Below are 25,283 nucleotides of genomic sequence, written 5' to 3'. Positions count from 1 at the left end.
AATACTAAATGGCACCACAAGTCTTTGAGTGCCATTAGCCAAGCCAAAGATATGGGTTCATCCAAGCCTAATGCAACGAAACTCAACAACTTGTTCCCGTACTAAGTCAATGGAGATTGAGGCATAAAAAAAATTCATGTTGCAGATGCTAGCATCTGTTATGTTTTCTCCAAGGTGACCAAGCAATTTCTTTTTAAAAAATTGGCCCAAATGAAACAAGTAATGCTGCTGCAGTCGATATTCCCCTTGCTGTGTCCGCACGGCGAGTCCAAAATGGCAGCTTTATGTAATGAACCATCTTGTAGCTGGTACAACTTACAAAACTTTTGTTATAGACGACTAGAAATCATTGCATTTCTGAGAACATCAGAAAGTACTCCCTCTACAGTTTTGGTGATGGCATATGTCACCAGTGTTTTGTTTTGCTTGTGTTGGTGTTGATTTTTTTTTCTCATTATTGAATGATTAAAATAGTATATCATTATAGAAAAAAAATAAGAAAGAAGTACATCAGAAATGAAGGAAATGTTTTTATGTCAATTAACATACAGTGTGTCAGGTGGCAAAAATATTCACTCGTGGCTAATTGTCGAATAGAAATAAGGAACGGATGGATTGGAATGGCTGGAATTGTTCAGAGGAAATCACAAAATTCTTCATGAAATGCCCACCTGATAGAACAATGTCTTTACGGCATTGGAAAAAAAAGGTCATGACAGATATAGGTGAGATTTCTTTCACTGTGTGAGTGAACACTGTTAATAGCTTGGTCAGATCATGTCTGAAGGAAGCTTTGAAGGAGAATGAAACCTTGGAAAATGTGGACTTGTGTGGAAACAGAAAAATCAAAGAATAAACAACAAAGAAAATTTGAGAAAAATGAGAAAGTGATGAGCATTTGAATATTGCGATCATTAATGTTATGGAGATCCTCCCTTTGGCAATGCGACAAAGACGTGTGATGTCACACGTTAACAACTTTCCTTTGATGGTCTATAAAATAACCCCAAAATGTCTCTTTTTGCTCTTTCTCATGGTGATCCAAACTCTTTATCCGTAAATGTATTCTTTGAAAATTTTTGTTACATGCCCTCCTATAGAAAGAACACATGATCTACTGTTAGACGTGAAAAAAGAGGCAGTTTGAGTGAAATATATACAAATTTACTGGGAGAGTTGTTCACAAGTGGCGTCACACATCTTGGTCGCATTGCCAATAGGATGATCTCCATAGCACTAGTGATCGCAATATTCAAATTTTTACACAAGATTGTTCCAAAGGTTATATTTTCCTTTAATGTGTTTGACTTGGGAGATATGAGAATGAAAACAACAATGCACACATGCGTTATGTTTAAGTACACCATAGCTTTATTTCCATCATGATTGAAATGTATCATATTACAACTAAGCAGGATAATATTAAAAAAGACTAGAAAATGCAGTCATGTGACTGAAAAAAAGAGTTGTGACCTGTAATCCGCATCACATTTAGACATACAAACAACCATCCATCAATTATGTGCAATAACATGATTAAGTTGGACATAACATTGGGATTCAGGAATATAAAAACTGATATATAAATTTAAGACTTTGGGGATTTTTTGCCCATAGACTGTAACCCATAATAAACATGTAAAACCAAACTTGACTAGTTGTTAACTAGATAACTTGGCCTATTAACCCTTTCCACATGTACTCTGCACCAATGCACACTCGTTTATTTGGCATTTCACGCTCAAGCAAACGATGCATTGTTTCCCTCCCTGAAAGTAATTCAGCACAGGGGTTCATGGCTCAGTGTCCAAAGAGTTAAGTTATGAGTATGAGCTGTTTTACTTCCTATTAAACATTTTTGGAGGTGTCTTTCCTAATACCTCATTCACACTGATTGCGAAATTTTTTGAACAATACGATTGCCCAGACTGATCTGATACGATCATTGCGCTTACTCCACGAATCTTGGCAATGGGAACTGGGTATAAAGACCTTCAGTATTTTGAATACATGCTATGTTATTTTGCATTTTTCTTCTGCTATGCCTGGCAAGCCTCCAAGAGCTACTTGAATATGTTAGGCCACAGGCTGATTTATAAATCAACATTAATAAAACACTTTCCTCCCTCCCCCATTAAGGTTGACATATTATTCCCTAAAACACATCGAAAACAAAAACACCACCACCAAACTGAATGATTAAAAAATACAGAGTAAATATCTTTGATCCAAATCATGTTTCTACCATCGCCTTTTACTTTTTAGACATGAAATTTGCAATGAATTAAACTTCACATGAACTAAGAAAAGGATACAGATCATTTCAGGTAGTTCCCACAAAGAGGGGGTTGGAGGTATATATTCAATATGAAATTGCCCAGAAATGACCAGAATGCCATGCGTGTGCAGCATACAAGTGCAAATATAATCCCATCGTTCAGCCTACAGATATAATGTATACAACAATTTTGAGGATTGATGCAAGAAACTTGTTTACAATCAGTAACAATTTTCGTAATTGATAGTTCTGAACAATAATCAATTTATACTTATTGTTTATTTACTATGTGATTCATATTTATCATTTCTTTACTGAGAACCTGGGAATAAAATAATGCGTATTCTGTTAGTATTAAACAACAATACTTGGAATTCAGCTTGCAAACATTACTTGCTGCTATGTCTGACAAGCCTATGGCAAGCTTCCAGGGGGCTGTTTCATAAAGCTGTTCGTAAGTTAAGAGCGACTGGTGAACCCTTCTTATGCGCTTAACCATCGCCAATGAACATACCGTTTTCCACAAGGATCACCAGTGTGGTAACTAATTTCAATGAGTTTGTAAAGAATCCAATGAAATGACCACCAAAGTGTCTGTTTGTATGAATAAAAAATATATGCCAAAGGATTCTGGAAGAAATTGTGTAATTGCTGAGAATTAGCAAATAAGCACAGGATTCGGGTCAAGTGTCGGGCAGACATTCAAAGCAACAATAACACACTGTCCCACATGCGCTTATCCGTGTTAGTGATCTTCAGTGTGAACATTTATCAGCGTAGATTTCAAGATTTCACAAAGTTCAGTTTATGTAACTGTACCAGATCTAGATCCTTGATGATATAGTGACAATAAAGCTTGGTTTCACACACTTTCTCATGAAATCAGTGTTTACTGCAACTATTTTCATTTATCTTTAACTTATGAACAGCTTTATGAGACACCCACCTGGTCATCAAGAACCTCTGTTTATAGATTATAACTTTGAATATGTTGATGTACAAGTCTACTGCAAATTTGAAATTAATTACAAAACTAATGATTGAGTCTGGGACAAATAATATAATGATCTCCTTTAAATTTCTTGCAACACCCTAACATTTACTTAAAATACATGTACACATATAGTCCATTCGTAAAATAAAACGGTAGTTACATTGGAACACTTACTGTATAGAAATCAACATGACGCTCAAATGAACGAAATGAAAATCGTACCAACACCATTCAAAACTAAACTCTTTTATCATCTCAGATGAAAATGTACATTTAATATTAACACAGAGCTTAAAAGTGCTTGCAGAATGCAAATGACATAAAATATTGCACACTAAAAAGGGAAACCATGCTTCCATCTTGAGACAGAAACTCACGCAAAATCATCGTTCATTTTCCCCATCTAATTGAAAGATTGTGGCATTTCATCTGTTAGAAGGCTTGTTCATATATGATGCTCAAAATCATCTTAACAAATATTAACTGCATGCAATGAAAACCCATAGGGGAAGTCCATCTTGAATTCATAAACAGAATTCATAATTTTGGTAAGAAAGCTATAACTAGTCAATAGTAAGTTGAGATAAATGAGACAATACTAGTGTATTTGCAAGCTTCCATTCCATTCACATACAGAATAGTGTGATTCTAAGAAAAAAAATAAGCTTAATAAACATCACACCCAGGGAAAATCAAATGCAACTTGATTTTACAACCCATCATAAAGTGAATTTATGACTTTGATTGATTTGAACTTCATGTCCAAACCCAAGTTCATATCCAAGATTTGAAACCCAAGCTCTGAGTTCAAACCAAACTTTAAATTGTTAGAAACTTCAACAAAAGATCTAAACTTTAAATCTCATTTTTTTTTAAGTTTGACAATCTTGTTACTCTTTTTACTGTACTATAAAGGGTGGACGTCCTCTTACAGTAACTTTGCCACAGCACCATTTTAAGGCCATTCAAAGCATCATATGTGAACAACGCCAGACCATGCATTGTCTAAAATCTTTCTGTCATATCAAACATGAAATAAGTTATCAACTAGGACTGGAAAGAACTACTCTTCTCAAATGAAATTATCTAATAAATTGGCATCTTTTCAAAAACTTTTGGTTTCATCATTATCATCCTCATCATCATTTTCTGCCAACAGGGAGCATTTATCAGACGGAAGTAACAAAGAGCCAACAGTGAATATCGATAATACAATAGAAAAGTCACTATAAATTAGCATAATATATGCATAGAAATAAAACATTTTCAAATAATTGGGCAATCTTTATCCATAATTAGACATCCATAAGAGATTGTAAGGTTTGGATTTGCACAGAATATCATCAGCCATTGGCCTTGCATTTTAAGGCTTTCCCACACAGATAAACATATAAAGGCATGGTCACACTGCCCGAACGTTGTTGAAGCGATCGTGGAGCAGTAGGGAAAGAGGGCCGAATTTCGCTCACAAAATTGGGAAAAAAATTGAAAACAAAAATAGTAAACAAAAATAACAATCGAAATCGAAAATGGTGAACGGTAGCGAGTGGTGATGATTTTTTTTCTCTTTGTTACACGACTGCTCCAACAGCGCTCGGGCGGTGTGACCAGGCCTTGCGATATTTATGGTCAAGTATAAAAAGTTACAGCATTGGAATGTGATAAAGCAAACTATTCTTTCTACATGCAGCTTTTCAGAAATATTCTACAAGCAACAATGTGAGACAAACATACAATAACAAATATTTTTCACTTGATTTCCTTTCAAAACACTTTTTCCTTTGTGCAATGATAATACTTCATGTAAGGGCAGATAACACCTTTCCCTTTTCAGCCATTTTCATCGCCCGCCCCCCCCCCCTCCAGCAGCTTGCCAAAAGACCCCTTTGACAGAAATCCCAGCGGATCACAGCGGCTTACCTGCATTGAACATATGTTATCTACAATAATATAACGGGAAGAACTGAGGGTAGTAGAATGCATGGGTGGATGGCATAAGGGCGTTAGTTCAAGCATGTTCTATGCTAAATATATGGTGTCAATGCCCTTCTGTATGACCAACAAAAATGGGAATTTGCTTACACGTAAATCCTAACAACCCGCTGCCATGCAGACAAAAGACGAAGAACCAGAAGGAATTTCTAATATTTCAGACGAATCATGAAAGGCATTCATCATAAGGGCAAGTTTATACACACTTATCAAGAAATTTTACAAGCAACCAGAATCATCGAGCTAGTTTTCGGAATATTCATGTCAGTTTGGACAGATACCTCCTACATATGTATTACTAAATAAATCTAGAGGAGAACTAAGTTCAGTTCATTATTGGATTGGGTGCATGAGAAACATTAGCATATTCAATAAAAAAAAAACCAAATATGTTCATTATTCAATGCACAATTTTTTAGAAAATAATGGATAGTTACAAGACTTTTGAGTGAACTGAATTATATTAAAATCAGAAGTCAATTAGAAGGGGAAAAAAAGGACTTCACCCACTCCTTTTCACAGTACTCTTTTATAAAGAATTTCTCTCAAAACTTACGTATACCGGTAATATATCGGATACACTTCGTAATTCCGAAACATGCAAATTGCCTATACTCCGATGTTCGTTTAATTCGAAAACGTAAAAGGGATCCGTAATGCGAACATTTGTGGCGTTATTCCGAAGCTTCGTTATTCTAAAGGTTTGTTAATCTGAAAACGAAATAAGGTTCGTTGTTCCGAAGGTTCACTAATCCGAAAACGAAATACGGTTCATTGTTCCGAAGGTTCGTTAGTCCGAAAACAAAATAAGGTTAGTTAATCATTTAGTTTTTGGACTAACAAACCTTAAGAATTACAAACCTCATTTCTTTTTCGGATTAACGAACCTTCGGAATAACGAATCTTAGGAATATCCAAACCTTCAGAATACAAAGCTTCCGAATTACGAATGTATGCGAATATGTCAATGTGGTATGAAAGAGAAAAATATGCAGCAAGAAATAAAGAAAGATACTTAAATTCTACTTTCGATAAATCCTAATCACAATTCCATATTCGGCTTGATTAATCAAATCCTATTGCACAATATTCAATATGAACGTAATCTGGTATGTTTTTGTGTGTATCTGGTGGTGTAATTAGGCCTAGATGTAATCACTTCAAACGTAATTATACAAGATTAAAGATTTCAGATCATATTCAGCAAATTTTAACCAGAGATCAAAATGACAACAATTTCCACAATTAAGAAATGTTGGTATTTAGCACATAATTTTTACAAACAATCAGCCTTTTCCCATCTATCAATCAAAAGTCCTGATTAAATTCCTTTTAATCTCAGTGTATGTATGTCACAGTACTTCATTTGCTATTTATAGTTTCCCATAATGCATCATTAACAAACGACAAGTATTGCAAGAGCCTGCTGCTCACAGTTTTTTTTTATCCATAGGATACATACACGAACAATAACTTTCATTATTGAACCGATACAAAGCTGATTTTCTTAGTCTTATTAAAAAAAAAACTTTCGCTTGTGCTTCAGGTCAAGAGCAGATGATTTTTAAAGTTGAGGTAGACATTTTAAAACATCTAGCAACATTTGGCCATTCTGTATATGATTAATATTTATACTTTTATGGCACCGAGATAGATCCTTGTCATTTGATTGGTGGTTTGATGTCGATCATTCAGCCCAGTTACAAAGACGTCATCCGTGTTATTTTGGATCCATACGATTTTGTCCATTGCACACTCGCTGAGCTAGACCACCGGCACACATGAAAACACTTGTGTTTGCAGTGCATGTGTTATGTGTATGCGGCAATCAATATACCTTGGTTGCAATGAATGCACCTATGAATTCAAATCTAGAAATGTCAAATGACAAGGATCTAATTTAAGGTGTCATAAAACAAAAATGAATTTTCTTTTCACTCATGCAATGGATAGAATACTTTACTTGGTAAAAGATGAAGTGAATAATCTATTCAACTTGGCTACACCTCATTGAATGGATCGTTTCATCTCTTACCTCATAAAATATTATGTCCATTGCACTCATAAACATTCATTATTTGTATACTATTCATCATAATGGCCTGTATTCTGAAGTCAGGTCTAACTCTGTGCTAAAATTATGGGAAGCCATAAGTTTCAAAATTTTTTATTTAGTTGTTTGTTTCTTCTTACTGTGCTCTTTCCTGATTCATCGATGGTGAAGACAATCATCTATTTATAAATCCTGGACAATTATGAATGATTTGAGAGCCCAAATGAGCTTAAATATGGTATCTCTGCCGTTAGTGATTAATGAAACAATTGGCTATCCATACTTAAACTTTAAACCCGACTTAAGAATATGGACCAATAGATCTTATCATAATGCCAGTGTAGTGCACACTAATACAGATGTCAATGGTCTTTGTGAATAAAAGTAAAAAAAAAAATGATACAAACACAACTTGTTACAAACTTTGGTACTCATTTGCGGAAACTGCTCGGCTGCAATACCAGTATCTATTTCATGGAGAACTTTTAACGGGTACGAAAGAGATCTGTGCATACCACTTGTTGACTCTTCATAATTACACCTGCAATTGTGCACCTCTAACAAGACATGAAGGTCACTTCATGGTCACTGTATGAGTCACTTCCTGTGGTCAAGCCAATGCTAATCACTGGTCACTCTAATAGTGATATCTTCCTCATGGTCACTCCTGGCAGTCACTTAATTTAGGGGTCAAGCATCTACAAATGAAAGTCACTTTAATAGCCACTCCTAGCGTTCAAGCCTCATGCTAATCACAGCAGTCACTCAGAAGTATCTTCCTATTGGTCACTCCTTGCAGCCACCTTGTGTTCACTTATTTGAAAACATCGATTAAAGGTCACTCTAGTGGTTACTCCTAGCAGTCAAGCCCAATGCTAATCACAGTGGTCACTTAGTGGTATCTTCCAGATTGTCCCTCCGCGCAGTCACTTATTAATCACTCATCCATAAATATCAAATGAAGGTCACTCCTAGTGGTATTTGCATCGTTCACTTGATGGTACAATCCTATCAGTCTCGCTTTGGTCACTTAGTGGTCACTCATATTGGCCTCTCATCAGCTACGGTGATATTGTCCTGAGTTGAATAGATTTCATAGGGATCCGAGTTGTGAGTTTGACAGAAGCAGCATTGTTGAAGCGACTCTTCCCCATCTGGCATGTCTGGCCCTTGGGCAAACACCTTGATTAACTGACAATGCACCCTGTGGGGACAAGAAAACAATATCATTTAAATGCTACACTGTCAAGTTAACATATGCATCAGGGGTAAATTGCGAATTGATCAACGTCCACTTCATCTAATTTCTGGTTTCCCATCCCACATTTAATTCTAGTTTGTCTACAACCATTTTGTCTACTGACCACTTGATCTAATTGAAAGTGAGCCCATTTTGTGTAATTTCTAGTTGGGCTTCACCCATTCAATCTGATATCCATTATTGGTCTATTTAGTTATTGGGCTTAATACCTCTTGATGTATGTGGTTAGGTGTAACATTTGTGCTAATTGTCGTTGAAGAACAAATTATGGAATACACCTAGCAGCTCTTCAAGTGAATAAATATCTATAATTGATTGATTTTGTTGATAGCTCACCTAACATCTATATCAGGGGGTTCCCCAACCTCCCCGTCCATATTCCACGAGCTGGTGCTACAGACGCTACCGGTCCTGACAGCCTTGTAGATGCCAAACCTCTTAGGGCTTCCCTTGCTGAAGGTCTGCTGTTCATCGTGAAGGGTCGAGGGTTCGGCAGCCATGGCCAGCTCAAGATCGGTGTTGAGAGATCGGAACTTGAAGGCCTTGGCACGGTGCACCTCCACAAAGTCAAAGTTGAACTGGGCATTCAGAAAGGAAAAAGAACATTCTTTGGTTAATCTTATTGTTAAAAGGAATGTGTGGACTGGTTGATAGGTAGGCAACCAGAGGACCGATGGCCATAGATCCTCTCAGAGGGACTTGGTAAAAAGGATTCACTACCACACCAAAGGGCACTCGCACAATGGCTTTTAACCAGAGATCTTCCAATTAGAGTACCAATGACTAGAAACCAGCTCCATTAATAAACCAGCATACAATATTTGTAAGAATAGCTTCAAGTTTTGCAATTACAATGAGGAAGGTAAACTCAACTGTACTGCTGTTACCATTTCAAAGAATACTTAAGGCTTCCAATTATTTGCTGCCCTGCTTGCTAGAGTACTTTCAAACTATGTACTTACATGGTTACCCGATGAAGCCAGCTTCAGCATGTGTCTGAGGTAGTCAAACCTTGAACATTTTCTTACTAGAACCAGATCAAGGCAGCCGTTTCCTAGATGAGCAGCGGGAGACATACCGGTCACAGTCCTGGAGCATCGCCCACTCACGAGAGCAGCATTGATAGCTGTGAAGTGCCCTCTAACGTGTCTCCACTTGGATGATGAATCCGAGGGATCTGAAGAGATGGCAGCAAAGGTGTGGAAGATTGTAATCTACATATGGGGAATTCCCTAAAATCAACATTTTGTGCATCTCACCCCCACATTTCATCATTTTTACTTCAACTGTTCAAACTGCTGAAACCAAGATCCTTCCATCGACCTGGTGGAGACTGATCCCGCATATATGCATGCTGGAGTTTACGGAAAACAGGAGTTATAGCAAAATTATTCAGTATTCAATGGAATAGTATTCAATGGAATAGTATTGGATTTAGTATTCAGGAAGGGTCCTAACATAAGTGGTCAGATGTACAAACTAAATAGGCTTTTACGCAAGGCAAATAAACCATTGGTCGATTTGTGCATAAGGTGGATCATACTCACCAATGTAATCAGATTTCTTGCGGGCTTCATGGTGATTTCGTGTTTTTCTCTTTGAGCAAACCCCACACCTACAATTATAGAAATACATGACTGAGATATACCAGCATTGCTAATCAAAATGTATACAATCCATTTATTGAAGGAAGACACAGGTGGAGATCTAGCCGGATTAGACACAATACCAATTTCTGGGCCATATTGTTTTTGGACAATACTCGGACTCTCAAATCTACTGTGTCTAATCCAGATTGATCCATGCCTGGGACGACAAGAAAAGTGGTCTCTTTAGAACGATATTCTTCATGGTCAGGTTCATATTAGAACATACATGTGATCCTCAGAGACAGGTACTCAATAATAATATTGAAAATAATAATACAACGTACAGAGTGCTCGTATCCATTCTGCAGAGTATAAGGATAATAAAATTTTAATTTCACAAATTTAGGTCAAGTTGAACCTGTAGGTTCAACAAAAGCATGTCATTCGACGTCAGCATATGAAATTCATAACATTATATTATATGATGCGTTTTTTAACCTGTTTATTTACCAACTTTACGAGTTTGACCATTAGGAATACCATACCAACTCACCCTATCCTACACCCTCTTTTATCCCATGGTGTGTTGTCTTCATCCTTTGACGGTAAGAAAGCAACCTCTCCCAGATAGGCTTGATGTCTGAGGTATTTCTTCACTCCTAATGAAAAGAAGAAAATAAAAAAGGTATCAACCCATTGAACACAATTCACTTTTGATGACAGCTCTTTGCTCTTGTTAACTGATAAAATACTCCTCTTTGCATGTTTTGGCAAATACTGGCTACCTTCTCACTGCCAAGTCCATGAAATATTCTACCCTGTTTTTGCCTGACCCCTTTTCCCACTTCTTTAACTTCACTTGATGAACTGCTCAAGCCATAAGAGAGCTTCTCAACTTCTTATATGAAAGAGACAAAAGTGACAAATCATTTTAAGAAGGTGCCACATATAGGAACTAAACAAACCATTATGGAATTAACCTTCTTTATCTTTTATTGTACAAATCATGTATACATCCTGGGGAGTGTTCAAGCCTTGTGGCATCCACAGAAAAAAAAATTGTTAATCCAAACTTCAACTAAGTAGTAACTAAATAGGAACTGGGAGCAATTCTTGAGATTTTGGTGGCACCCAGTGCCCTAATATATTCATTCATCACACAGTACTGAAAATCTACTTTGATTTTTCAAATCCTATCAGTTTCCATTTGAACACCTGGGTGGGGAGTGGCAAAGGATGATAAGTGTGTATTACACTCATACACTGTACCTGCAAATTCATATCTAGCAGGTCCCATCCACCTGTAATTTTCACTTTCCTTCAGGACATCCCCCAGGAAGCCATAACCCATGAAGGAGACCGTGTATCTTAAGAGAGAGTTGTTGTGGTGGACGGAACACACATCCAGACCGAGGGAGAAACCTGGTGAGGAAGATAACAAGAGTTATCATTAATATTGTATGTAAAAATGAGATGGAGAAAGGAGGGGGGATGGGTATAATGAAGGATAGTCAAATCTGTCTTAGTGACTACCCAGACCTGCCAACCTCTGGGAATGAAAAACTGTATTCTGTGAAAAAAAATTTTTTTCCCCAAAAAATTGTATTTCATTATAAAATGCTTGGCGCACTCGCTCATCGATGCGCTCAAGCTGCATGCAAGCTATAACGCGCACTGCTCTTGCAGATGAAAAAAACAAAACATTGAAACATGTGTATATCTCACCCTGGTTTTAACAAAATGATTGGGAAAAAAAACAAGTTACCTGAAATAACATTGATCTAATAACCATATTTGTGTACGCTTTAGGAAATATAGACATATAAAGATGATTTTTCTCAATAAATTACGATTTAAAAAAAACGTACTAAACACGCCTAAAACGTACTGGTTGGCAGGTCTGACTACCTATACAAAAGGACCACCTGTCTGTAAAGATCACAAAATAAGTTCCCTTTGATACTTTTTTTCCATTGATACAGCACCCTGTCCACAAAGACCACTTGCTTTTAATATAAGATGACAGGACATATGCTCCTGCGACATTGGCTCCTGTTTCAATATCTCAGAGGGCATGTGGAGCGTTGTGGCCCAGTGGATTAGTCTTTTGACTTTGAAACAGAGGATCGTGGATTCGAATCCCAGCCACGGTTTTATTTCCTTCAGCAAGAAATTCATCCACAGGTGAGATGAATGGGTACCTGACAGGAATTTACTCCTTGAAATGCCACCGCGCTGTAAAAGGCTGCAGGGCTTAAGCGAGGGTAATAATATCCATGTCCTTTGGAAGTGCATAGGAACGGTATGACATAATATGATAAGTGCTGTACAAGAACTGCATTATTATTGTTAGAGTTAGAATTGTAATAGAGTATTTGGTTCAGAATAATGTAAAGATAATGATTAGGGTTGATTTCCTTTTGGAGGTTCGGTTTTATGTTTGGCTCAACATGCAGATTTTCCTTCAGAGCAATTTGTTGTTGGAGCAAATGTCATGGACCGCTTTCCTGTCTCTGTATCGAGCAGATTTTATCAGTTTGACTGTATGACAGATTTTTATACAAAGCAAGATGGAGAAAGAAGGGGTAGGGTTCAATGAAGTATAATCAAACCTGGTTTAGCAACCAACTGTATAGAAGGACCTCTTGTCTTTATAGATCACAAATTTAATTTCCTTGGATATTTGATAGAATGCTTCATTCCAGTTCATAGCCTCTATTTTGCAGCTCACCAATATCATGGGAGTCCTGGCCAGTGGCAAAAAAAATTATTTCATAATTTAACTCTATCAGAATAATTCCATACAATCAATCATCTCAATGTATTTAACAAATTAATTTCTGAAAATCAATACTGTTTTGTCAATATATCAATATACCTTTAATATTTCCCCTGTGATCCGATTTCCTCCAACAAGAATGACTAATATCTAAATTTTCAACTCGCATTGTCATATTTCTTGTAACACAATTTCTGTTTAAACAAGGAAGTAGATTGCAGTAACATGAAACCAAAATGTAAGCCATTTGTAAAGCCAACAATCGAGTCCTTTTCTACCGAGGGGAAAACCATAAAAAGCTCTTAAAATGTGATCCATCCAAGGCTAAATAAATACAGCAAGTTCTACATAATTGGATTGAAAGTTCAAACTGCCACAATAAAACTAAAAATGTGTATTTTCATACCTAGAATGATTTGTAATGCAGATGTGACGGGATCGTTCACTCCTGTCGTATCATATGCCATCACATCTGTTGAACCTGGGATATAAATGGAAATTTGTTTTAAAAAAATGAATTAGATTAAAGATTCTTGCACTCCATTCCACAAAAATGTTACAGTATTATACATTAATGTAAATAAAAGTTGTACATTTTCAGGTAGTGATGTGTTCACAAACATATTCAAAGAGAAGTATTCCTATGGTAAATTTATTAGGTTTTAATACAATATACCAAGTACTTTCAATTTGAGAAATAAAGGCTCAGAGTGGGCATGAAATCATGTATGGTACAGTCCCTTACAACTCTCTTTAGTAATTTAAGAGTTTATCTAATTATGATGGATATGTGTTACCCTAGACAATAATAAGGCAAGTCTAATATAGCTAGAGTGATACCAAAGTTTGCCACTGATACAACTTTTTTTTAAGTTCTGTTTGTTATGACAAGAATTTGGCTATTCAAAGAAAATCTTCATCAATAATCACACTTAAAACACACTGAATTCCTGATATGTTTGCTTTCCACTTGTTTTGATCCCCAGAACAATGAGGCTCTCAAGATCAAAGTCCAATTTTTGATAGGACAGATCGATAATGAAGAAAAGAGGTAAAGAACCCCTTAATATAAAGACCATTTAAACTGATAAAATACGTGAATATAAACATTTACAAAAAATACTAGTTTTTATCACCATTATTCTATCAATTCATTATGAGTTTAAAAGTCTCTAAAAGTGCATCCATGTCCTTTGCAAACATAAAAGTTTGTTGTTGAAGAATAAAACTGTATACTTGAGATATGATTTCAAAAAAGGCACCATAATACTCTTTTTTTGCATATGTTTCCAAAATGCAATAGTAGGTGTTTTCAAGTATTCCAAATCGATGATTCTTCCATTAAGACCTCCATTTCACAGAGAGCAAGACCTCTGAAAGACTGCTGTAAGACCATGAAACTTCCTTGATCTTTCAACAAACTTTCAAAGATCTTTGAGGTCTTTCATGATTCCTGATGGATTTTCAATGGTCTTCATGGTCCTTGTGAGTCCCAAAACTGTTTGAAATGTTTCAAAACAGTCTTTCAGCAGTCTTACAGGAAAATTGTCTTTTGATGGTCTTTCAGCAGTCTTTCAGTGGTCTTTCAATGAACTTATTAGTTCTTATTAGCCATTCCATGATCTTTTGGCAGTCTCTCAAGATTTTTTAGGAGATCGTTCAAAGATCATTGAAAGACCAGGCAAAGTCCATGGAAAGAATTCTGAAAATTCACTTGTTGCATAAAAGATCTCTGAAAGACCATTGAAAGATCTCTATAGGACTAGTCTAAGACCAGTAAGACAAGTAATATCCATCAGTCTTTAAGAGTTTTTTGAGGGGTCTTCCACAGAGATGACAAAATTCAGTGATCTTGGAGACTGCTGTAGGACCTTGCAAATGTTTGGTCTTTCAAAGGTCCTTCAAAGGTCTCCCCTCTGTGGAATGGGGGCTACTACAAATGTATTAATATATATTTTTCTAAATGGGACACATGTTGAAAACTTTGGGATTCACAAATTTTAGAAAATAAGTATGAAAATATTTGTGTTGCCACAATATATTTTAAAGACTTTCCTCATAAATTCTTCATATCCTAGAGTAAAAAAAAAATTCATTGGAAACAAATAGCGATACATACAAAATGTGATTTCTACAGAGATATCTCATTTCATTTATTTAAGCATGAGGTGAAAACTCATGATCACCCTCCTGAATTTATCACAGTATGCGACACATAAATGAACGAAAAAAGTAGAGGGTCAGAGACTGGGCTGTTAAATGAAACATTGATGGCGCTCACCAGCTGGTATGATGCCTACTCTAAGACCAAGAGGGACCGGTACAGACGCAGGGTTGTTGGGGTCTATCCCTTCCTTTTCCTGCGTTCTTATTAACAATCCATTCACAATATCAGCAAACGTACCATCTCCACCAACAGATACAATACTAGAGTGGGTGAAAGTAAACAAAGAATGGAAAAGGGTAATTTTCATTTCATTTCATTTTCAACAATATATAAATCAAATAAATACAATCATAAAAAGTCAACATCAGAAATGGAATATACCAAGGTCATTAAATCAACTTGAAAAAAGACATGTTATAAGATAGTTACATACAAAATAAGCATGTGTGAAGGATGTGTGATTTACAATTTGTGAAAATGGAGGAACTTTAACTCTTTACTGGAAAGCATGTGTTCTTTTTATAATATTTCATATATCAGGATATATTTGTTTCATCTATTTCTGTTTTAATGTGAAGAAAATCATGAAGTAAATCTGAATAACTACAGTGAAACAGTACAAAGGGGAAAACAAATCAGAGCTTTAAAAACAATCAGAACTCTGTTAAATTCTTTGATGTGGTTTCATCAAACCTTATCTGCAAAGCTTACTTGCATATAATTACAATTAATTGCTCAAAAATCAAAATCAGATGAAATGTTGCATAGTTGGCACCAGAAACACTGCGATCATAACAGATCACTCTCTTGGGGTATTTTCTGTACTCGCAGGAAATGCAAAATTCAAAGTAACTAGGTATCTCACAAACATGGTAGATTGGTTTGAATTCATTTGGTGTTATCATGACAACTTCCAAAACCCTTGCCATTGAAAGCCATTGGATGGTTTCTAAAGCCCTGTATACTCATACATGTATTCATTTTCATATTTGATCTTTGTACTTTCTTTTCACAATTTTCAATAGACCCAACATCTCCCATAATAATAACCCATTGTTAATAAAGATACGTGGGTAGACCTATGCATATTGGGTGCTGAATTGAACAAAGAGACTTTATTGAACCTCGATTTAAACACACAGTCATATGTGTGTGTGCAGAGATTATGCCTACTCATAAACAGTTCTCTGTATAAACTACAGCACGTATCATATTCATTATGACTATATTGATATGTATATCATGTCGCACTTATTTGTGTGGAGAAAATGAAAGTAAAGTTTATTATGATTTTATTTGAAATATAATATTTAATCAACCCAGTTTGTGATAAATGCATTTCATATTTGGACAATGATCATACAAATGAAAAATAAAGTGGATTTTTTAAACAAAAGTCGATATATCAACTGATTATGTGAACAAAATATAAGCACTATTTCCAGTTGAGTAAGACATCAAGTAGGTTCATATCAATAAAAAAAAAAGCTTTGTGGTAGTGCTGTAGCCGAACTGCCGAACCTAACGGAAGTTTGCTGAACTTGGCACCTCCGAACCCTGCCGAACTGAACCGGACCCGAACATGCCGCCTGACTTGCAGCACGAGAACACACCTTTACTTTGTGGACACTTTTATATTTTTAATGTTTCAATATATTTTGTTTGTTTATTTTCAGAATATGGTATGATTATATATCTGTAATAAATCCCTAATTTATTTCTTCTTATTATGAATAAAATAGAAATAGACTTATATCCTCCCCCCAAAAAAAAAAAATTTAAGTAAGTGTATCATGATACAGGGAACAACACCGTGTACCAACACATAACAATGACCATCTGCTTGTGATATTTTTTACATGGTCAGCAACCCCCCCCCCCCACACTTTGAAACAGTTCTGCAGCCCCTGTGATACATGCGGATACAAAGTACATTTAGGTTATAACCAAACAGCATGCGTAGGTAGTTGCAGGTCATTAAAAAAAGTTTGATCAAATATTGATATTGCTAAATTGCCTTTCAAACTTTTAGGGTCAGTCATGCCAATTAGTCCTATGAGTCTGCGACTATATGATTGCTATCAAGTTTGCTCCAGGGGAGCATTTCATGAATAGTGATTTTGCACTGACAAATGTTACAAGCTACTGAAATCCTTGCATCTGATTGGCTCAGAGCAAATTTGTCAGTGAAAAATCACTGACAAGGTGCTTCCTGAAACACCCCCCTGATTGAAAGCCCTACAGAATTCTATCATTAAAAAAATCTGGTTAAGAATATTTCAGAAAGTGGATACAAGTGCCAGTATTTTCAAATCGATATGAAATTGAACGTGTCTGGTGATCCAAATCTGAGTGGGCGATGCATGGAAACTGATAGCTTTTTGTTTATACCACTAAACATTCCCCAGGAAATATCATATTACACTGTGAATTAGAAAGATGGATGCTGATCACACAGTGAAGGAATGAAATGTTTGAAATGAGTGATCACACCTTCTCTTTTGAAGATTTTTTAAACTTACCCATCGATTCCAGTTAAGTCCATCATTTGCATCAGAGACTTGGCATGATCGGGGCCTTCGGTGACTATAATTTTTGTTTTAAACAGAAAGAGATAAAAATGTAATAATTTAAAATAAATATTATATTTCTAAACTTACAGTGCATGCCAAGTTATCAGCATTTGCTATTTTAATACCACATAAAACAAACCATACGAAACTTGGAAATTATAATTCAGACTAATACTGTTTGAAGTAGAATTTCATTCTAATGTGCTTTGATGTACCGTAATGCTAATTGCTAATGTAAGAAAAAAAATCAAATCATAAGTACCAAATTGTAAAGCTAAAAACGACAGGTATAGATAGAGAAATTTGGGGAACATGGGACAAAAGGGAGTAAAAAAAAGATGGAAAGGGAGGATGAGATGAAAAGAGAAAAAGGGGAAGAGACAATGCAGAAAAATAAGAGGAACGGTTTAAAAAAGAGAGATATATTCCTTTTTTTCAAGGCGTTTCCAAACCCTAGGCTATCATTACCCCAATACTATATAGGTGAGGCTAACTTGTCATTTAGCCCACCTGTAGTATAGGGTCAAGAGAAATTTGGCTTGTGAGAACAGGGTACAAAATGGGAGAGATACACAGAATCAGAGTGTGTTAGAAGGAGAAAGAGAGAGAATGCATGAGTATATCTGAAAGATTGACGACTAAAAGACATAAAAGAAAGGAAAGGGGAAATAAAACTCCATTTACATTTTAGGAAGTTCGAATGAAATGAACAGGAAAGAGCATAAGTTTGCAGAACACTAATCCTATTAGGTGACTCACTTGTCATACTGGTCTCGATATCAGCAAGGTCGAAGAGAGGCGCAACCTTACTCTCATAGATCGACTGTCCTTTTCCTTTACCCCCCAAATGGATTCACTACTACATGCAATCGCTTTGGTCTGCTGTTACCTAGTATCAGGGTTCAAATCAAACAGATCAAATCACCAGTTAGAAGTATGTTTCAGCTCGCAATTCAATGAAGTAAACATGGCAGAGTTGTCATGCGACACCTCCATTAAAGGTCAAGTCCACCTCAGAAAAATGTTGATTTGAATCAATAGAGGAAAAATCGGACAAGCACAATGCTGAAAATTTCATCAAAATCGGATGTAAAATAAGAAAGTTATGACATTTCAAAGTTTCGCTTATTTTTAACAAAATAGTTATATGAACGAGCCAGTTACATCCAAATGAGAGAGTCGATGATGTCACTCACTATTTCTTTTGTTTTTTATTGTTTGAATTATACAATATTTTAATTTTTACGTATTTGACGATTAGAACCTCCTTGCCTGAAGCACAAAATGTTAAAATAATGGAACTCTACATGTTCAGGGAGGAATGAAACTTCATTTCACTGTTTCACATGACAATGATGAGAAAATAAAAATATTTCATATAATAAAATACAAAAGAAATAGTGAGTGATGTCATCAGTTCCTCATTTACATACCGACCGAGATGTGCAAATAACAGTTTTGTGAAATGAAGCGAAACTTTAAAATGCCATAACTTTCTTATTTTACATCCAAATTTTGATGAAATTTTTAGTGTTATGCTTGTTGAATTTTTCTCTCTTCATTCAAATCAAATTTTTGGGGGTGGACTTGTCCTTTAATACGAGTTCCATTGATCTCTGATTACACTCAACTTTATTTTTAGACACATGATTTTCCACATTCTTAACTTTTGTCTGAAAATAATAAGAGAAGGTAGAATAAATAATGGTGTAGGATTAAACCAAGTCACACGTCACTTTTCTAGTCATTATTTTTTTAGACTGAAATAATTCTTCACATTAGCCTAAATATCATTACATAATCACTATATTGAAGATGGAAATTAAAAAATAACAAATTGAACAAAAAAAAAGAATAAATACGAGAGCTGTTACATGGCTATAAGACAACAGGATTTATGATTAGTATTCACACAACAGTCACATAGTTCAGAGAAGTATACTGGTTACAATTTTACAAGTACAGATTAAACTATGAAGTTGTCATTGAGGCAACAAGAGCCTTGCCCTACATGTATAAATTATTTCTTTGTTTTAAGTATTACAAAAATGTAACAAGAAATATTCTGGTCAGATTCAAAGTCTGGAACTAGAATGAAGCTCCATCAGATCAAAGTACTGAAAGTAATTCAAAGTAGTAATGACTACACTTCATCTCAAAGCATTTACATGGCAGCTATGTTGTTGTTGTTTATTCAGTATTACACCTGAAGACCCAAAACATTTCAGTTTTTGAGACATGAGAAAATTTGAAGGTTTGTCTCCCAAGCAACATTTGATTCCAGTCAGCTGATCATTTGGTGTTCCACAAAGACCACAGGTGTAAAATTTACATGCATGTCACCTTGCTGTCTTTCTGTTGTACCATATTGCATATCATCCTCCCACTGAACATTTCCATGATCATTGCCTATGTGTTTCAGATACCGTTCACAGATATAATCTTGTAGAGATTCGTAATGGCATTGGTCTTTCCTATTTTTAGCATTAGTGTTGAGTCCTTACAAAGGTTGGATTTTTTTTTACATTCATCAAGGGATTCATTTAGAATTCTGTTGTACATGGAAAGATGCAAATAAGTTCTTACTTTCAAGAGACAAAAATAATGGTTCTCAGAAAGAAAGTAATGTGTGATTAGTCATAGAAGACAAATGCACTTTCTTGTAATTTCCCCTTTGATACTTCTATCAGGAAATGGTGATTTTTTTCTAATTCTCTTTTTGATTATTAAAAAAAATCATTTTAATAACTAAAATTGATTTCCCAGAGTTTTTGGTAAAAATTTCATGTTTAAGAAATAACATTCTTTTCACCCACCACTTGTAAAGGAATAATATTAACAATACTGTATGTCAGCCATGCATATGTACAGAGCAAGCAAGGGCTTTACAAGTATGTTTAAATTCAGAAGCACCAAGTAACAGGGTGAATAGTTTTTGCAGTTCCTCATTGCTGTTTTTGAGTACTTTGGTTTTTAATTAATGGAATGGTGATGCCAATATCTATATTTTGATCAGTTTCCTGTAAACAAAAAAAAGAGGGCTGCCTAAAATGGATGTAAATAAAGGCATGATTTCTTCTTTTCCTTCCAATCTTGACTGATCAAAATAAAATTGCGTATAATTCTAGTATCGGCCAAACATGTTTATCTACATTAAAGTATCAATTCCTTTATCTTTTCCCAAAGCAATACCCTTTTAATAAACAAAAAGCGGTGCAGGATATAGACATTAATTACCCCACACCCTTGGCAAGGAAAGGTGTTAAATCCATTTGGCCCTATGCCTCCAAAAATTGACTACACATAATATTTGTCATAAAATAGAGATTCTTATCAAAGGTCAAATCAGATTTTATCTGTAATTTTTATGACATTTTAATTAATATGAAAATCTGTTTATCTTAAACTCAAGCATGGAATAGGCCGAGTCTAGTTCGAAATTGAGAACATTTCATTCCATAATTGTTTTCCTGAAAATTCTTCATGGCAGTGCATGCCTCTCAATGTAGCGAAAGAGGAACCAATTTTGAACACACACATATTTGTTATATGATACATGAGAGTAATATATTAACAATACATCACTACAGTTTACTTTAATACAAACTGCGCAAGTGGTTTCTGTGCCAGAAATCAACAAAGCAAATTCAAACTCTTTAAACTACATACTAGTAAATGTATGCACTGCATATACGAGGTTTGCTGTACATGTAGAACACACTGAAAACAGTAGGCTACACATTCATATAACAGTAGGCTACACATTCATATTGCCCACATAATTATTGGAAAACAAAAGCTAGAGAATATCACTCGCGTTGAGGCAGAACATGCTTAGTCTTGCATGATGATGCTGGTACTTAACATAATTACTTCCCTTACCTAGGCTGTGTACCTATTATGTGTGAACTGATCTTATTCCAAGACTTTTCTGGTATTCCCAATTGAGATGAACTTATAATAATTCATGTGAAATGTACTTTACTAAATGATTGAATAAATTACAAGCATTAAACAAACACATTCTATAAGAATTAAGAAATACATATTTAAAGGAATAAAAAATATTAACTGTGAAATAAAAAAATAAAGAATGAAAAGACGAATAAATAAGTAAATAAATTTAGGTCAAAATCCTTTTTAATTTTTCTATTATTTCAGAGCAGTGAAAACCAAACAATCTGATCATATGGGGTTTTCTCTTTTCTCTTTTTTTTTTTGGGGGGGGGTTAAATTCTAAATTGATTTTGTTCATTTAAAAAAACTACTGATTAAGGGGGGGGGGGGTAAGTTTCTGTTCAGAAACATGAATCCCACTTTTTCGGATAGCTGTCTTTATTCTCTCAACACCATTCGGACACAAATTATTAATGTCATCTGTCACTTCTTCATTTATCAAGGGCATTTCATTTTCAACATCATTCACAATATAATGTACATGTAGGTAGGGTTTTTTTTTATTTGGTCGCATCATAACATTTCCATGGTCACATGATGCTATTTAAACAAATCATCAGGATTCAATCATGGAGTATATATTCTTTATTCCATCAACCAAACTGAGACTGAATTTTGGGTGTTATTCACTTCTTCTGAGAATAGGAATGGCGCCACGAGTAATCAATAACTATCATGTGTTTAATACAGAGTTTTCTTTATTTTATCACTCCAAATTCAGAGATTAGTATTGGTGCAGTCAAGAAGGGGGGGGGGGGGCATTGGCATTTTATCACAATTTTCAACTATTGTCTTTATTCTAGAAGGTATCAAAGTCAATTCAGACACAGCTCTTGGTGTATGATCACAGTTTAAACTCTCTTTACCGGTATGTGGTTCGGGGGGGGGGGGGGGTTCTAAAAATATTGCAAAAGTGTTCTTACCTTGCTGGAGAGTCGTCTTTATTCTATCGACCCAGTTCAGACAAAGCTCCTGGTCATGGGGAGCAAAATGTGACAGCTTGAACTTTCCATTTCATGTGTCGACTGCTCCTACCAACATATACTGCATCCATTGAAGCAAAGAGAACACAGACACACATGTACAATCAATAGAGAATTAAATCAGAAAATGAAACCTCCAATGAGATCTATATTATTGTTGATATTGCAAGGAAGCATTATCAATACAGATTTACTTTCCATTGTTGGGTAGTTGGCCTAGATTGTAAAACAAAAGATGTTACGATTTCTGAGGATTTTCCTTTGGAGCTCATATAAAAAATTCATTAAGGGCAAATTACGGAAACTACTACGGAAATCTTTAAAAAAAAGATTACGGATTACATTGAGTGATACATACAAACAACACCTCCAAAAACCAAAATAAACCTTGCAAAGAAGTCGATGAACATTAAAGAATGGCACAGGATGAAAATATCCATTCAAGAAATGGCATCTTGCCTAGATTACATTTCAGTTGTCAAAGTTGATTGGATTGTTATTATCTGTCATATCTGATATACATCTTGTTTTTTCTCACATATAAGCTCTTGAAAATTTTCATCATAATTTGTCATTATTTGTAAATTACAATGTTGCTAGAAAGGTAGTGAACCACCACCACAAAATTGTTGAATGCACACGGCAACACTGCAATGTCGGACAGGCAAGCGAAACAAAATTTATTTCATTATTTTATCGCCTGACTTCACAAATGAATATCCATAACATGGCAGAACTTGAACATTAAAAAATATATATGTTCATTTTCTGGAGAGGTTCACTAACATATTATCATGATCTCTGTCAGCATAACCAATAATGAAAATCTATCACCCCTTTTTAACATCTTTCCTCATTACTAGTTATAATTATAGAATAGAAAAACGTACCATGTACTTGCAAAATCCTGCTTTGTAAAGATTTTGTTTACATATTTGTTGTGTTTTTTTATTAATGCATACCTGTAAAGCTAAATAACGGTTGATCTGTTGATGGTGTGAACACCTGAAAGAGTTGACCCATCTGAGTCAAGGTGATGATGTGACTTCCATCAGGTGTGGAAGGCTTCTCTGGTCCCTTCAGTCGAATCCCTACGATACGATTTAACTGGATACATTGGTGATTGTCTGAAAATACAGATAAAAAAATGTGACAAGTAGTACAGAATTTATAATGAACCAAAATATTCTGAGGCAAAGATGGATTTTATAAAATTAAAATGCAAGGAATTAGTAACAAGATGCCAGACAATGTTGCTGTTGTGATCACCTGACCTATCTAAAATATTTTTGTTGTAACACTCATTCAATGAACAAGGTTATTGTTATTGTTCATCAGACATACCAGTGATTGTAATATGGATCACTGGTGGAAACAATATTTCAATCAAATTTGTTGGTATAATGACCTGAATAAATATCACTACTGATGATGATAATCGATGATGATGACGGTGATACTACGGTACTAATAATGAATAATAATAATAGTAATAATAATAATGATGATATGATGATGATGATAATAATAAAAGAATTGAAATTAAAAAAACTAGCAGTAAAAGATAAATCTGACATCTCTCGATTTTTCTCTCTCTAAACCTTTACATTCGTTGGCAGTCTAAAATTAGATCATACTTCATAGAACTAGATCTACCGTTTAGTCTTTAGACCTGTAACTCTCTCTTTCTCCCCCTCTGCAGCTCTGCTCTCAATCCTTGGCAAAAATTAGAATAAAAATCAAACATCATTAAACTAAAAGCTGTGTGATTTCCCTAGTATTATGTCACTTATAAAGACTAAACTCGACTCCAATACCAATCTCCTTCAAAAAAAAATCCAAACATTGACTTACGGAGTTGATGATGCCTTCCCAGCGTGGAGGATGCCTCCCACCACGTAATCGACTGGGCTGAGAGGCGCACATCACAGGGTTTCTTCTCGATGTCAAACGTCGCCTGCAGATCCGCAGAACTAGATTCTCCATCATTGGAGTCAAATTTCTCCATTTCTCAGCTTAATGTTCTAATCAACTATAAGACCACGTTCGCATATACTGCCTCCAGCAAAGAAGACAGAATAGATCATTTGAATCATCAAAAATGAACATTCAAACATAATCTTGCCCTGGCCTGCAGCTCCAAGAAATGATCACTGATGACGGTACAGCGAGCTCACAAACTCCGGCGATCTTGCAAGCTCGCTCATGCTGCTGCGCTGTCGCTCAGCTCAGTTCATAAATAAAACACGTCTGCTGGCATACAGCCAGACGAAAGGCCAACAAACTTTCTCTACTCCTAGTCTAAACTCTATACAGCGTCTGAAAGGCATGTTTAGATCTACACTTTTGGTGACTTATGCCATTATTACAATATAATTTAGTCAAGAAATAAACTTAGGAATATATAGAAATAAATTTGATGCCAGTATATTCACTCTAAAAATGAGAAATTATATATTTATAAATATCAAGACTATTTTACGGACTCCTCAGCAGACTAATGAAAGAGTTCGGGGTGTAAGGTGAACAAACTTTCTCAGGGTTCGATGTTTACAGTCGAGTCGCGATCGTAGAGGAGGAGGGGAGGGGCGTAATGATCCCACTTCCTTTCCCTTTGTCCCCCCTCATCATACAATCACCTCGTCTCATTCATCTTA

General features: G+C 35.4%; 1 protein-coding gene across 1 annotated transcript; it reads right to left on the bottom strand.

Moving 5' to 3' along the window:
• Positions 1-7,461: 7,461 nt before the first annotated feature.
• On the bottom strand, positions 7,462-25,029 carry LOC121411770 (ceramide kinase-like). The gene is given in 15 exon segments (XM_041604616.1): positions 7,462-8,521; positions 8,915-9,156; positions 9,541-9,755; positions 10,126-10,193; positions 10,721-10,826; positions 11,437-11,589; positions 13,353-13,427; positions 15,228-15,373; positions 17,636-17,699; positions 18,446-18,530; positions 18,532-18,575; positions 22,567-22,624; positions 22,626-22,687; positions 23,589-23,753; positions 24,481-25,029. Coding segments are annotated over 15 exon segments (1,800 nt in total). The 5' UTR covers positions 24,635-25,029; the 3' UTR covers positions 7,462-8,358.
• Positions 25,030-25,283: the final 254 nt, after the last annotated feature.

Source organism: Lytechinus variegatus, chromosome 3, assembly GCF_018143015.1.
Source record: "Lytechinus variegatus isolate NC3 chromosome 3, Lvar_3.0, whole genome shotgun sequence".
Classification (NCBI taxonomy): Eukaryota; Metazoa; Echinodermata; class Echinoidea; order Temnopleuroida; family Toxopneustidae; genus Lytechinus; species Lytechinus variegatus.
Note: the sequence above shows the minus strand (reverse complement) of the source record. Positions and strands in the feature narration are given on the sequence as shown.